A 15446-nucleotide genomic window follows, 5' to 3' on the forward strand; every position below is an offset into this window, starting at 1 on the left:
CACACAGCCCCACAGGGCAGCAGTCACCAGGAAGGGGGCCCAGGACGAGTGCATGGCAAAGCTGATCCAGGCTGGGGCTTGGGAGGAGGGGTAGTAGGGAGAAGGGGTGGCAGGGAAGAGACTTTGGTAGGAAATGCAGCAGGGCTGGCTCAAGGGGCCAAAGAGTTCTAAGTCTCCCTCTTCCCTGAGCTCATTTTTTCATTCCTAAATATTTCAGACACAAATAGAAACAAAGACACATAGCAAAATTACTTTTTTTATTGTGGTAGCTTGTGGGGGGCTACTGGGTCTTTTACAGAGGAATAGCTCAGGTCTGGGGGTCATTTTTATGACCTTCCAGCTATAAGCAAGGGACAGGCCAGGTGCAGAGCTGGGCTGGGGCAGAAGTTTACTGGGCTGGCACAGGTGGGGGAGTCTCCAGCCCACTCTCACCAGCCCCCTCCAGCCCGTTCTGCTCTGACCCTGGCTCGGGGTGCTCCAGAGCACTCCGGGTGTCAGCTTGCCACAGCTGCACCAGGTCCGTGGGGGTCTTTCCTGCCTGGGGGAACCAAGAGGAGGTCCAGTCACTGTTCAGAAGTCTGTACCAGCAGGTGCCCTCATCTATACCCAACAGGGAGCAATTGGCAATATCTGGAGACATTCTGGTTATCACACAGTGGGTAGGAGTAGAGGTGGGTAGTACTGACATCTCGAGTAGAGACCAGGTATGCTGCTTAAACATCCTATGATGCACAGACAGCCCCCACAACAAAGAATTATCCAGCCCAAAATGTCAGTAATGTCGAGGTTGAGAAGCCTTCATCTACACCCTCCCCATATCACCCTCACTTTCCTATATCCTCTTAATCTTTCTTGAGTCAGGGAGACTCCCTGTCCTTCTCCTTTCCTCCCTTTTGTGATTCCTCTGGGCTCAAAGAAGATCTTGGACTGGAGACATGGGATCCTAAGAGAACTCAAGGAGCACCAGGAACCAACACGGTATGCTAGGAAAGGTCATGATAACCAAGTGCTCAGGTTCTTTCCAGCTCTGTCCCTCCATGATCCAGGCCTCCCTGGGCCTGGATATTAGGATGCCTTTTGGTCTATTTCGGGGCCTTTGGTAAGTCCCCCAACCATCCCTCCAAGCTTTTTCTCTGTACTTGTACTCTGGACAAGTATAGAGAGAGTTGGGAATGTGAGTGGACCCCAAATCCCCAAGGTCCCAGAGAGACCCTCCACTGTGAAAGTGCTCCAAGGGCAGGCAGGCTAAGTTTTGTTCAATTCTATATTTCTTCTAACTGCCCGGCACAGGGCCAGGTTGAACAGTGCACACTGATTACTGAACCAGGGAAAGAATGAACTTACCAGGTTCTTGGTCATCATGTCAGCCCCGTGTAAGAGTAGCATTTTGATGATTTTGTAGCGGTTGAGCCTCACGGCGTCATGCAGGGCACTGTCCCCTTCCTAGAGCCAGTGTGACACTCAGCATGACCCATGTAGATATGTGGGAGCCCTCAGGATCCTTGCATTCCTATGGTGGGGCTGGACAGGAGGGAACCCAACACTCACTCTGTCTTTGGCATTGATGTCCAAACCCAGGGATAGAAAGTGCTCCACAATCTCCACGCGTCCTGTTCGGACCGCCACATGCAGGGGAGTACTCAGCAGCTGGGTGGAGAGGAAGCAGGAACTGCTGGCTGAAGGGGCCTGGACTGTGGTGCCTCTGGGAGTGGGGCTGTCTTAACTACAACCTTATCCCTTCCCTAATTCCTAGTGCTATGGCCTGAGCCCTGGAGGGACAGGGAATGCTACAATGTCCCACCATCTCATTCAATGGTCTAACTCTGAATCATTACATGCCGCCTCCTCTGGGAAGCCTTCTATGATTCCTTTCTCACCTAGCTGTGGGCAACTGCTCACTCCTCTGCCCTTCTTTTAATAATTATAATAGATGTCATTTATTGAGAGATAACTATGTAATGGGCATGGCAAAAAGCTTATAAAACATTATTAGCCTTATGTTGAATAAATAATTTATATACATTTTCCCACCTAATCTATATAAGAACTCTGCAAGACATTTTACAGATGAACAACAGAGGCTCAGAGTCCATCACTTGCTCAAGGTCACATGAATGAATAAATAAAAAATGGTAGATGAATCAATAAATGAACAGATAAATAAATGAATGGATGGATGAATGGATAGATGGATGGCTGGATAGACAGATAGATGAAGGATGAGGAATGATTGCATGGATGAACAAATCCTGCATCTTTTGGGTGGTCCCAAAACCCCCAAGATAGTGGATCTCTTGTCCTCCCCTCTCCCCTGCTCTTCCTGCTCCTATCCCCAAAATGGTGGTCTGCAAGGGTCTGTAGTTGGTGGAAGGGACACATCCCTGGGCTCTGCAGCCACTCCAGAAACCAGACTAGCTCACTACCTTTCTATCTTCCCGAAATTTTCTGCCCTCTGCCTCCCACTCACTATCCGCAGCCACCCCAACATCTGTGAGCATTATTGCCTCACCTTGTCTCTCATATTGGTGTCTGCTCCTCGGCTTTGCAGGAGTTTTACCACCTCCAAGTGGCCCCCGCGGCAGGCCCAGTGCATGGCTGTGCAGTCCAGCTGGAAGGGAAGGATGAGGCCTAACTACAGAGCTTCAGGGAGAAAAATGCCCTGGAGGAAAGGACCCCAGCCAAGAGGGCAGGGAGCTATCCAGGGGAAGGGTACAAGGAAGGGACAGGGCACTCCAGTGCCTGGGCAATGGATCAAATAGAGCATAAGAACCCTTGCGGTCCATCTAGTTCAAGTCAGATTTAGAGGAGGCTCTGGGAGGAGATGGGGCCTGCCCAAGCTCATACATCCCACTAGAGGTGGGAGCAGGGGGGAGGGCCTGGCCCCTGAGGCAGCATATCTGTGTTCCAGGTTGGCAGAGAGAGGAGTTATTGGTGCTGGACTCACCTCTCCCATCCCATACCTGCCCTTGTGCTCACCCGATCCTGAAAGTCCACAGTGGCCCCACTCTCCAGAAGCTTCTCCAGGATCTCCATGTGGCCCTCCAGGGAAGCTCGGTGCAGTGCTGTCCGGCGGAACTGTCCCCAGAGAGATTGTTAGGGCCTGACCTCTGGACCCAAACCCATTTCCTACCCAAGCCGAGACCAGGCCTTATCCCAGCTTGATTCCGCCCCCTGTGCTAGGTCCCCACATCTTCCATATTGTGCCAGCTCCTCATGCTCTATCCAGACCAGCCTTGGAGCCCTCCTATGACCTAGAGACCCCAACCTTCTCACTACTCCCAAGCACCTCAAGCAAGGCCTTTGCACAGGCTGTTCCCTGTGCCAGAATACCCATTGCGCCCTCACTTCCTGTGAGTGCTTGATGAATTCTTGCTATTCCTTCAAGATGCAGCCCAAGTGCCGTCATCTTCTTGAAACCTCTAGGCCAGAGGTGTCCTGGAGACCCAGACACCCTCCACCATGAGAGAATGTTTGAGGGCAGGCTGAGTCTTACTTGCCTCTCTTTCCTCTGAGTGCCTAGCCCAGGGCAGGTACACCCTGATTTCTGATTCAAGGAAGGAATGAACTTTCTTCCCTTCCTAATGCAGTTGTCTGCTTCAGTCTCTTGAATCATCAGTCTCCCAGCTACTTTTAACCTTTGTCTTTTTCTTTTTTGTACTCCCAGTACCTAGCAAAGTGCTCAGAGGTAGGAGGTGCTTAGAACAAGATTAAAACTCTGGAGTCTAGAGAATAGAAAGGACTGTAGTCTAAGCCTACAATAATGCAGGCTTGAAGGGGATGACCATTTATTTGCTTTATCTTAGGATATGGGAGCACCCTACAAAGTGAGAAAGGCTGTTTCAAGGAAACCAAAAAAAAGTATGATGAGTGATGGAAATATTTTGAAAATAGTGGTGATGTTTTCACAACAGTAGACGTGTAAGCAAAGCCACTGAACTGCACAGTTAAAATGGCTAAAATAGTGAGGTATAGAATAAAAATAATTTTAAAAGGAAGTATGTCATACAAGAAGACACAAAAATATCATATCCTGGCATGTGCTTTATAGTTTTCTCATTCATTCAATAAATACTTATAGAGGCACTAATATGCCACTTGATCTGCATAACATGCTCTGATGGAAGCAGGCTGTTTTACAGAGGAATAAACTGAGGCATGGAGAGGTGACTGCACCCAGCCACAGGTCACATAGCTAAGGAGTGGTAGAGATGGGATTCAAGCCCCAAACTCTTGGTCTTGGACTCGTTTTATGATTCTTTTTCTCTTTCTTACCTGAAAAAACATATGACAATTATTATTCTGGAGGGGGTTCAAGTTAAAAAGTGTCTAAGGATTTAGATAAATTCCTATGTTGGAAAGGGGCATCCCAAATCTTCTGAGGGCCCCCCTCCCTTAGGACACCCAATGCTTGTTCTCAAACAGACTCACAAATGGGTGGGGTGGGGGTGACAACTCTGAAAGGGAAGCAAGCGCAGGTGCTGGTGGGATCATCACCTGATCGCAGGTATCTGGGGAACCCCCGTCGGCCAGGAACTTCTCAATGACCTTCATTTTTCCTTCTACCGCGGCTTTCAGGAATGTCTCCTCGCTCACAGCACCAGTCTGTAGGGTGTGAATGCCGTCACTCCGCAGTGATCCAGGCCATGTCCAGCTCCCCCTGCCCACACAGGTGTCCTCCCCAGGAGCTTACAATCTCCTCGGGTTCTGCAGGCGGCTCCTGCTGGGCGGCCGCGGCTTCTCGCTTCTTCTGCTTTCGTTTTTTCCGAAGCTCGATCAGGTTCTGGATCCCACCCACATCGATGATTTCCCTCCGCAGGTCTAGGGATGTCTTGCGCACACGCTCTTGGCCCTGCGCATGGATGGCGGGTTAAGCCCCACCCCCGGGGGGGCTTGGGGACTCCTGAGCTAAGCTGGAGAGGGAGGATGGGGGAGCTTCTCAAGAGGGAAAGAATCTAAGTCTAGCCGTCCTTCCCAAGACTAGGAGAAGCAGATGAGACCCAGGCACAGATGGCTCAAATCAGGAGCAAGGGAGGCTTTGAGGAGGCTGCTGTGAAGCCTCATGGGGGGGGGGAGGTGCGGGGGGAGGTGGTAGGGCGGGGGGGGCGGGGTTGAAGAGGGTTATCTCAGAGGCAATTCTTAGCCCAGACTTTCAGAACAGGGTCTGAACCTTCAGCTCTCCATGCAATTCCATTTGTGTATGTGATCACAAAAGTAATACAGGATTAATACTAAAAATAATACAGAAGCATAAAAGTTTTGAAGAGAAAGCCCTTCTCTCCCAGAGGCAATTTATACAATGGCTTCGTTGAAGCCCTTTAAGACACACTTCCTGTGGGATCATCTTCCACATAGTGAAATGGAAACTGATTTTCTCTTACCAACATGGAGTTCTCTCAGTCAGCATATATAGCCTCCCTCAGCCCCTTAACACCTGTATGGTGCCTCGTCGTATGGCTGTCCCATCACTGGGGCTTCCCCCTGGGATCTGCACGTGTGCAGACTCTGACTCAGCAAGTCTGGGGTGGTATGGAGATGCTGCATTGTTAATATGCTCCCAGGGGGTGCTGAGCTGCTGGTTCGAGAACCATACTATGAGGAGCAAGGCCATAACTGCCTGTCCTGTCCCCTGAGTGAGGACATTGGATTCTCCTCACACTTACCTTAACCTTTTGTACAGCCAGACTCGAAGCCCCATGGTGCTTCTCATCCTCCAACACCAGCAGATCCATGGGCAGCTTCTGGTGGGTGGTTCCTCGGAGTTTCTGGTGAGCCAAGGAGAGGACATGCTCTGGGGAGGATATCCTTAGAGCCTTTCCTCTACCCCACTCCTGACTGGTCCTGAAGGACCCCTGGCCAGAGCAGGACTCCTGGAGACACCCCCAAAAAGGGGGCAAGTTCCAGTTCTCCATCTCAATCCCAACCCCAACCCCAGCTCAATACACCTGCCCATCACAGCCCTGGATCCCCAGCAAAACAAAATTAAAAGCTACTGGAATGAGTTTTCATGAAATTAAATATATTTCATTTTTTCAAGCACCGAGATTATTTTTTCGAATATTTTGGCATTAAAAATTTACTTTGATAAAAATAAGAGATGACAGTTAATTTTAAATGGCTTACTTGGCAAATACAAAATTTGGCAACTCTATGTCAGATACCAACTTTTTTCCCCCCTCAGATTTTACTGATCTATGAAATCCTGGAGTGTGGAAGCTGTTGCTCTCAGAACCTAAGGGATGGGAGCCACAGGTCCCCAGCTTTCAGCTGAAGGGACTCCTATAAACCTTATTCTCATTGTGAACATATGGATGAAAGTCCTTTCAAGTCTCCTCTACACTTGTAGGTCTAACTTGCCTGGACTACTACTCCCTCATGGTCTCCTTCTCTTCTAAAGGCAACCACTCTTGGTGAAGAGCCCTATCTCTGAAGCCCCAGTGCACCAGGAGCATTTGCCCAGGTTGGAGGGTGCTGATCAAGATGGCAACTGGGGAGGAATGGCCACCCTTACAGAGCTCACAGCTGTTTTTTGCATTTCCCATTGAGCTCCTGTGTTATATTCTTCAAGGGCCATTTTGAAGGCTGATTTCCTAGGTCTTTATTATGGCGGGTCTGTTGTCCACTGGCTTCTCTCTTCTGTGTTGGGCTTACATGGTTTGGGGTCTCCCCAGTGTTGGCCTTGCCTGAAACACAGAATCTTCTCCCAGGGACAAGGGATGACCTAGGATTGCAGCTACTACTGCATGTGGGGACTCTGGCAGGGCTCCCCATTGAGTAGCCAGAGGGTGGGCTTGTGTCTTAATCATCTTTGTATCTCCAGCATCTATAACAGGGTCTAACATATAGTAGGTACTCAGTGAATGTTTTGAGAATAAATGAGTGATGGCAGGTGGGCTCAGCATCTCTGCCCATCCCTAAATCCTAAGTGATGACCTAATCTAGTAATCTCTCCACAACAGAGCTCCATCCCCTGGGCTGGTCTCCAGGACCCTCTTCTTTCTCCTCCCCCAAGAAGCGGGTGCAGGCTGGACAGAGGCTCCCCTCTCAGGACCCAGCTGGTCTGGGTGCTGATGGTAACAACTGGGGATTCTAATGCCTATCCACATCTTACCCAGACTCTGTGGCCCCTGGCTTCAGGTTTGTCTTTGTGGGTTGGCATACAGCAGGTACTCAATAAATGCTTACTGAATTAGATGCTAGTTGGTGAAACACAACAAAACTTGCACTTTACTTCATAAATAGTTGTATATATTGAATGGGTGAATGCCCGCACAGTGCTTAGCATAGTGCCTGGCACTTGGAGGTACTGGATGGGAAGGCCGGCTCTGTGGAGACCTGGTGTCCTGTGAGCCCTGCTGCTATATTTGTTGGATGAATGAATGGATGAGGACTGCTCCATGTCCTCTTGCTAAAGGTCTCTGTGTTCAGCACTCCAAAAATGGCACAGTGGCATGACTCACCTGCCCGACACTGGTGCACATGCCCTTGGGAGAGTGAGAAGTGGCATTCCTGGAGGCCCAGGGATGCCCTGGGAAAGACTCAGCAGGCTCAGTCCCAGCTCTTCCCTGACAAGCCTGCCCTCCCTTCCCTAGTCCTCGTCTCTTCTTCCGCTGGAGTCCTGATCTGTCCCTCTTCCTCTCCCCATCCAGTCACTCTTCCTTTTCTGAATGGAGTCTACCTCTAAGCTGATTTATCTCCTCCCTCCCATTCCTGTTAGGGCCAGTCTTTCCCAACCCCAGCCCCAAAAAGTCCTTCTCAAGGCTATCGGAGCTGCCTTCCTAAAATATGTCTGATGGCACCACAACAACATTTAGTGGCTCCCCATTGCCCTCCCTGGTTTTTGTCCTGCCTCCCTTCCCAGCCTTAGCCTCTGCTGTCAGACTTTCTCATAACAGTCACGCTTTCACTCACCCAAACATTAGCGCCTGTTATTTCCTCAGCCTGAAATACTCTCCCCATTCCTCATCTCCACCCACCTTCCTTGAAGGCCTGGCTCAAATGCCATCCCGTCCAGAGAAGTTTGGGGGCCCACAGTGGAAATGGGAGCACCCTTTCTGCTCCTTCACTTCTGATTTAACATCTCTATTTCACCATTTCCTCACTCTGCCTTGTTTCTTAGTCGACTGTGCACCTGACAGCTGCTGGCTAAAATGAATGCGGGGTTCGTTAAAAGGAGTCAGGGACTGGCCTTACTACTGGACCTCTCATTTTTCACAGCACAGGGCACTTGGCAGAGCAGACTCTGGGTCAAGTATTAGTTTAAATAAAATGAAGCATAGGACAAGCTGGCAAACTCCTCCCCACACTTCTTTATTCCAGAGAAAATGCAACTGCCCAGAGCCCCAAGCTTCAAAGGCCTCCACAAGTGTGGCTGGCAGTCCTGGGAAAATCCATGCTTCCTTTCCCAGCAGCCCTTCCTCGTTCCGCTCCCAGTCTTTATTCCTCTTCAGTGACCAAACACTGGAGATTCTCCTGTCCCAGCCTCCCATCCGGCAGCTGGGGGATCTTGGGGCCCCACATTCCTTCATTCCCAGGCAGGGCCCTAGCTGTCTCACTGTGTGCAGCCCAGCCTGTCTCCTCAAGGCCTAGGTGGGTGGGCAGGGTCTCAGGGAGTCCACCTTGGCTTGCCTACCTCAGTGTCCCTCCGTTCTTGGGGCTGAAGCCTCAGTCTCCCATTGTCAGCAACCCCATACCCCAGGAGTACCCTGTGGCGGCAATGGAGCCAGTTGGGCCCCTTGGGACACCTGTCCTCTTTCCTACCGCAGGTGTGGCATCCGAGCTCTTCTTTCCCTTGACAGCAGAGCTGGTTCTCCTCAGAACACCCTGGGGCCCCCGCACCCCTGCCCGTACCTCATTCTCCTCCTCCTGCGCCAGCCGCTGCTCGATAAGTTCTGTGGCCCTCTGCACTGCCTCGGTGCCCGCCATGGTGCCGTCTGTAACCCGCCTCTGCAGGCCACGGGGCCATGGGGGCTTTATAGACCAGGGCACCCACCCCCGCCCTGCTGGGCGCCTTTGCCATGAGCTCACCGGCCCAATTCTCCACCTGCCTCCCCCACCTGTCACCTTCACCCCAGGCAGCCCTAGGGAGAAGGGGGAGGCAGAGACAGTTGCCCCCCAACCCCTGGCCTATTAGAGCTGGAGGGCACAGCACCCCAAAAGCAGGGGCTCCAGGAAAGAGCCTGTCCGGCCTCTGTCCTAAGTGCCTGGGCCCAGCTGGTCCTTAGCCAGGGCAGCTGGGCTGCAGAAGCACCAATTGGCTGCCCCTAGTCCTGATGGCAGTGCCACCTGCTGGATGCCTGGAAACCATGCCCAGCCAGTGCTATCAAGGGAGCCTGAAAGCCAAATATGGGGACCCAAGACAGGGATGTGCCCCCAGGCTGTCCTGTGAAGTCCCAGGACTTTTTGGCTCTAGGGAGGGCCAGACTGCCTCACCTGGGCTGGAGTGCCAGGGTGGCAGGCGGGGGTAAGGGAATCTGCCTCCTTTGCCCGCAACTCAGGCAGGCCTTTGCTTCTCCGGTGTCCCACAGTGCCCCCTAGCAAAGCATTCCTGCATTTGGCTGCATGTCCATTAGTCCTTGACAAACCTCAGCCATCCGTCAGTTGTAGAGGGGGCCTCTGTGGGACTAATAGGGTCTTGCTTCAAGAGGGGTCTCAGGAAGCCGGGGGAAGGGCCAGAGTGCAGTGCCAAGCCCAGCTGACCAGGACACCAGCTCCAAGAAGTCATCCTTTCCTCTTGTTCCTCTGTCAGGCCACCCTGACCAGGGGCCAGCCGTGCTGAAGAAGAAAAATACTCCCAACCGGAGAAAAAACAGACCTGAACCTGCTTAGTCTCACACCAGGAACTGTGGAAGCCAGCCCTGAGTCACCATGACCTAGGTTTAACTGCCAGTGACCAAAAGAGCTCTGTGGTTCCGTAACACTCGCCTGGCCTGCCTTTACCTATGCAACCTTCTAAGATTTCCCTCTGCTTTTATGTATACTTTCCCTAAGGAAGCACAAGAACACCTCATTTTTCTCTCTGGTTCCCTTGCTGGCAAGATAATATGTGCTCATAATCTAAATTTGTCAAAGATTTTGCTTTAACATCAGCACAGGTGAGTGTCTCCAGGGCCTGGCTCAGAGGCTGGAGCCAGAAGCCAGCATCCTCCAGGTGCTGCCCACCCACTTTTCCTATAGTAGAAGATCAGTAGGTAACCAATGCCACCTTCCTGAGATGCTGCTTTCTTCACATCTGTTATCCCAATTAATCCTCCCAGCAACTGAGGGAAGAGGCAGGGCAGGTAGCATCACATCTACTTTAAAGATAAGCAAAGTGAATTCAGAGGTGAAGTGGTTTTTCCTGAGGACCCATGAGAACACAGAGCCCAAATACTAGCAGTTCAAGGCTTGCTCCACTGTACTCTTCTGCACTCAGAGAAGCTGGGGAGGCCATATGCCACATGCTCCCACACGCGAATCTGCAAGGGAGCCCAAAGTCAAAGCCCGACAAGACAGAAGGAAGGAGCAAAAGGCTTTATTGATAAATATGCAGATATGACTGTACACAGGGACCTGCTGTGGGGCCATGACTGGCTGCAGATTCCCCACCGCTTGGGTTACAGCCAAGAAATGGCCCTGTGCAGACCCCTGCCACAGCAGCCACCACCTCATCTCTGCCAATTGTGCTGGGGGCAGGGAGAGGCAGAGGCCGGCCTCAGGCTCCCTGCCCCTAGGGCTCATGAGCGGTCCCCTCCCCTCCAGGAGACTGGCAATGTGCCCAGGGCAGAGTCAGGGGGTGGGGGCAGGGGAGGGAGACAGCAGCTGCTTCAGACCCTGAGCAGAAAACCGGAGCGAGCACGCCTGGAAGCACCAGATGACGAGTCTGGGCTCCAGGGGCCTCCGGGCTAGCCCTCGTGGCTCGAACCTGCCGAGGGAGAGAGGCAGGGTGGAGGGCCCTTTTGCCTTTCCTCTAACAAGGTTGGCAAGGCCTGTGTGGCAGCACTGCTTCCTGGGTGCCAGACACTGGTGGCCCATGGTGTTCCTGGGAGGCAGGGTCCCTTCACAGCGCATCCAGCAGCCATACAGCGGGAGGCGGCCCTGAAGAAAATAACAGCACTGGAAGGCAGCAGCAGGTGGGGGGGGCCTGGCACTCCAGCCCGGAGGTCTCTCAGCTCCACAGAGGCCCTGCCCAGCCCCGCTTTCCAGGGGTTTGTGCACTCATCAGTCCTGGGGTGGCGGGGGCTGGTTGATGATGACCTGGATGACAAAATCTTTCTGGATCTTGGTTTCCTGGAGCCGCGTACGGTCTGTGAGCAGCTTCCCAGAGAAGAACCATCGCTGCCAGGACGGCTCAATGCCTTCCTGGGTGTGCAGCTGCCTCTTGAGCTGCCCTACTGTGTCGGGCAGGCTGGCGCTGAGCCTCACGTCCTTGCCCGTGGAGAGGCGCACCTTTAGCGGGAACTCTCGACGCACACTGGGTGTGGGCTCAGGAGGCTCCAGGCTCTCCTCCTCAGTGTGCTCCAGCAGCAGGTTCACGGGTGGCGACAGGCAGTAGATGGGCAGCTGGTAGCGATTACCCAGTTCATCGTAGCATTCACACAGGGTGCCTGTGGAAGACAGGGCTGTCAGATTCTGCTTGGGAACTGAATTCAAATGTTGAAACCCTAACTCCCACTGTCACTGTATTTCAAGACAGGAGCCTGTGTAGGAGTAATTAAGGTTAAATGAGGCCATATCGGTGGGGCCCTGACCTTACAAAATTAGTGTCCTTATAAGAAGACACCAGCGTGCTCGCTCTCTTTCTCTCTACCATGTGAGGACACAGTGAGCAGGCAGCCATCTACAAGCCAGGAAGAGAGCTCTCACCAAAAACGGATTCAACTGGCACCTTGATATTGGGCTCTCCGGCCTCCAGAACTGTAAGAAATGAATTTTTGTTGTTTAATAAACCACCCAGTCTGTAGTGTTTTGTTATAGCAGCCCAAGCAGACTAATACACCTGTCATGGCCACCCCACAGTCCCAAACGCACCCTACGGTCAGGTGTCTCTATAGTCAGATGTCTCTGGGAGAGCTGGGAGGAGCTCAACATAGAGTCAGGAAAACCTGGGCTGCCATTCTGGCCTCACGGGGTACTGGTTCATTCCACCCCGGCATATCACTTAACTTTCCATTTGTTCATTCAATAATTCTTTCTTGAGCACATGTGCTGGGTGCTGGGGTTACAAGGATAAATGAAATAGCACAGGCCTTGCCCTTCATGGCTTATACCCTAGTGGGCCACAATTTACTTACATAATGTATTGCATGTAGAAATATATTTACTGTGCCTTGAGCACCTAAGTGCTAGCACTGGACTAAATGATATACGGTACTTTGTTGAATCCTAACAACATCTTATGAGGTGGTATGCCCATTTTGCAGTTGTAAGTCACTGAAGCTTTAAATTCGAGAAGCTCCTTACTCAAGGTCACACAGCAAGAAACAGAGACACTTGTGTTAAACTTAGTTAGGTCTATGACTGTAGAGTTCCACTGTTAACCTCTACTTTATATAGCCCCACAGGCTGTTACGAACATAAATGAAACAACAAAGTAGAAGCTTCTAGGTCAGTGCCCAGCATATAATAAGTACCCAACAAAAGTCAGTACCTCAGATGTTCTGGGGTCCCAAAGCTCCCTGAGTAATCCTTAGCCTGCTCTCACCACACTGCTTTGAAGTTTGCTGGTGCCTTTCCACTCTTCCATTGGGCAAACGGGGACTGTGTCTCATTTTTCTTTGTGTCCTCACTCCTAGTCCATGCTCATAAGGGCTGCTTGAATAAACAAGCAAATAGCTACACCTACCACCCATCAGTTTTGGATAGCAACTCCTGACATGTGGCTGACCACCAGCTCTCCTCCACTCTAAATGGAGCTGATGGCCCACTCGGCCCAGTGGGATTCAAGCCCCCAACCCTGCCCACTCACCATGAGGCAGGGTGATGCTGGCTCCGTCCAGGATGGCCTGAGCCAGCTCATGGTCATTGGCCTCAGCTGCGTAGGCAGCGGCCTTGAGGGCGTCCCAGATCTCTTTGCGGCCCTCAAACGCAGGTGCTGTGTCCCAGAACTCATCTCGTTTGCTCCGCAATTGCCCGTCGGTCATGGGGTAGTCGCTCTTCCACTTCAGCCTCTCCTTCTTCAGGGGCTCATTGCGTCCTAGGCAGGACAGAAGGTAGAGACTCAGCATCTCTGAAGCCAGGGCTGCAGTTCACCTTCTCCCCAGCCTCCAGGCCAGGACCTAGTGCCTGGCACGCCTCCTCTACCCGCCCCCCCTCCACCGCCTTCCCCAACACACACAATGGTGGCTCCTAAGTATTTGAGTCTCTGGGCCTGTCTTTGGAGTCAGGGAAGAGTCTGGAAACTGCACACACCCAACCTGGGAACATAAAATACTTTTGTCAGCGAAGCATATACTGTCTTTTTTGTTGCTGCTGTTGTTTAAGTTTTAACAGCATTCTTTCTTTGATTATAAAGTAGTGTTCAGTATTTTTAAAATCTGGAAAGAATGTAGATGTGTAAAAATAATAACTGCCACCATTTACAGAACCAGCTTGTGCCAGATTGCAGGCTATTTCATTTGATCCCCCAAACAACCCAACAATGGGGAAGCAAAGACCAAAGAGTCTGTTGTTTGTCCAAGGCCACATGGGTACCAATTTAACACAAGACTTTCTGACTCCAAAGGCTACCCTCTGACCGCTGTCTATACCGTGCTGCCACTGTGGAAAACAATCACTCAAGGATTCCACCATTCAAAAGTAACCACTGTTGACACCTAGACATATTTCCATCCAGTTTCCTTTCCCCCATTTTTCTCAAAATAATTGAGTTTATACTATTAAATTTTTATATTCCTCATTATATGAAGAATTTAAAATGTTTTCATGCCAATATTCAAACAACTTTCTTTTTATTTCACACTTACATTACTGTCAATGTATATTTCCACGATTAAAATTATAAACAGTTAGAATGTCTTGTTATTAATGTCCCACCATATAGTTACACAGATTAAAAAAAAAAAAAAACAACATAACCAATGAACCAAAAAAATCTCACAGCACCTGAAGAAGAAAGCAATCCTGTTAAATGTCATTTTTCTTGTTAGTTAGCCCCAAGTGGCCTCCAAGACAACTTCAGACCCCGGTCAAGGCTGAGGCAAGAGCATCTCTCAAAGAATTTAGGAACTTCAGTTGAAGGCAAATGAGCCACAGGAGTGAGGTCTAAAGCACTTGACTCCCACCCTAACTCAGATCCTATAGGCAAGAGACTGAACTAAAGCTGGAGACCACCACCACTAGGCCACCCCCACTGGCTGGGGCAGGAGGGGGTTTTTCAGGGGAAGAGGATGACACTCACTGCCTGCCATCTGTGTAAAAGAACCCCCGAAAGCACTTTAGTTATACACATTATCCCATTTCACCCTTGCAATAGCCTTAGGTGGTAGGTGTTGTTATTGCTATTTCACAGATGATGGGACAGGCAGAAAGATTAAATGACTTGCCCAAGGTCACACAGTAAGTGACAGAGGGTTCCACCGCAGGTCAGACTGAACCACAACCAGCCCTCCTGTGGGTTTGCCAATACCCGTGCAAGCAGAAAATTCTCAGGCCAGACATTTAATTTAGAGCATTCCCAGAAATAGCAGGAAATGCAAATCTTCCTTGTAGGAAAGCAACTTCAAACCAGGCCTCAAAGAATTCCTGCTATAAACCTCAAAGGAAAATGAATAATGAGGTCATAGTTTAAAAGAAAAATCACAACATATAAAGAAACAAGGCAATATGAGCCAAAGCCAGCAAAAACAGCAAACAGAAGAATCAAAGATTTCAGATATGGGATTCATCGGACACAGATTATTAAATATTGCATTTAAGAAAGAAGAAAGCCTTAAAAACATGAACAGGGAAAAAGAGATTAAAAAGAATGACCAAGGAGAAATTAAAAGAACCATACGGGAGTTCTAGAAATGAAAAATATACTAATTGGAATTTGGATGGTAAGAATAAGGTGGGAAAAACTTTCTCTACAATTACTGACACTAATTATAAAGCTACAGTGAATGTAGTATTGGAATAGGGACAAATGGGCCAATGAAATGGAATAGGGAGCCCAGAAATAGACCCAGGCATATATAGAAATGTGCTTAAAGTAAGAAGAAACACTGCAGAATTGTGTGTGTAAGACGAAATATATATATTGGTCTCTGCCCCCAGTTCCTGTTAATACTTGGTATTTGACCCAATTCCTAAGACAGAGCTCCTAAAACCTTTGTAGTTTCCTGAGTGATAGGAATGTCTAGTACAGAGCTCTCAAATCCCTTGGAATTTCCTGGGTGACATAAGCATCTTTTGTTCTAATGAGAGACTCTTGGTGGGATCCTGGATGAGGGCTGGACACCAGAAAGACCAAGCCATGATAAGCTTGGAAC

The 15446-nt window shown here is 50.3% G+C and overlaps 2 protein-coding genes across 4 annotated transcripts in view; both read right to left on the minus strand.

Annotated features, from left to right (window-relative positions):
• Positions 1–242: 242 nt before the first annotated feature.
• On the minus strand, positions 243–10385 carry ANKRD2 (ankyrin repeat domain 2). 2 transcript variants are annotated; one of them, XM_039871613.1, is made up of 9 exons: positions 8848–9243; positions 5661–5762; positions 4691–4849; positions 4495–4602; positions 2977–3075; positions 2510–2608; positions 1549–1647; positions 1345–1443; positions 243–538 (listed from the first exon to the last, which is right to left on the minus strand). In XM_039871613.1, the coding sequence occupies exons 1-9, from the start codon at positions 8920–8922 to the stop codon at positions 389–391; spliced, it is 990 nt and encodes a 329-aa protein (XP_039727547.1). In that variant the 5' UTR covers positions 8923–9243; the 3' UTR covers positions 243–388. The 2 variants fall into 2 exon arrangements, with proteins under 2 accessions (XP_039727547.1, XP_039727548.1); XM_039871614.1 differs by lacking the exon at positions 1549–1647 and having other exon boundaries at positions 8848–10385.
• Positions 10386–10494: 109 nt separating this feature from the next.
• Positions 10495–15446, minus strand: part of UBTD1 (ubiquitin domain containing 1) — a 48947-nt gene continuing 43995 nt past the window's right edge. For both annotated transcript variants that reach the window (XM_039871616.1, XM_039871617.1), the window contains 2 exons: positions 12944–13171; positions 10495–11582 (listed from right to left, as the gene is read on the minus strand). In XM_039871616.1, coding sequence (XP_039727550.1) covers positions 11197–11582; positions 12944–13171 — 614 coding nt within the window. In that variant the 3' untranslated portion in view covers positions 10495–11196. The remainder of the gene's footprint in view (positions 11583–12943; positions 13172–15446) is intronic.

The sequence above is a fragment of the Pteropus medius genome, unplaced genomic scaffold, assembly GCF_902729225.1.
Source record: "Pteropus medius unplaced genomic scaffold, Ma_sr-lr_union100, whole genome shotgun sequence".
In the NCBI taxonomy this organism is placed as follows: Eukaryota; Metazoa; Chordata; class Mammalia; order Chiroptera; family Pteropodidae; genus Pteropus; species Pteropus medius.

Excerpts from the sequence above, each read along its gene's own strand:
- ANKRD2 (XM_039871613.1), bottom strand. The coding sequence starts at position 8,922 with ATGGCGGGCACCGAGGCAGTGCAGAGGGCCACAGAACTTATCGAGCAG. Across the intron at positions 4,603-4,690 it reads CTGCAGAACCCGAGGAGATT|ACTGGTGCTGTGAGCGAGGA; the intron begins GTAAGCTCCTGG and ends CACACCCTACAG. Across the intron at positions 1,444-1,548 it reads ACATCAATGCCAAAGACAGA|GAAGGGGACAGTGCCCTGCA; the intron begins GTGAGTGTTGGG and ends CACTGGCTCTAG.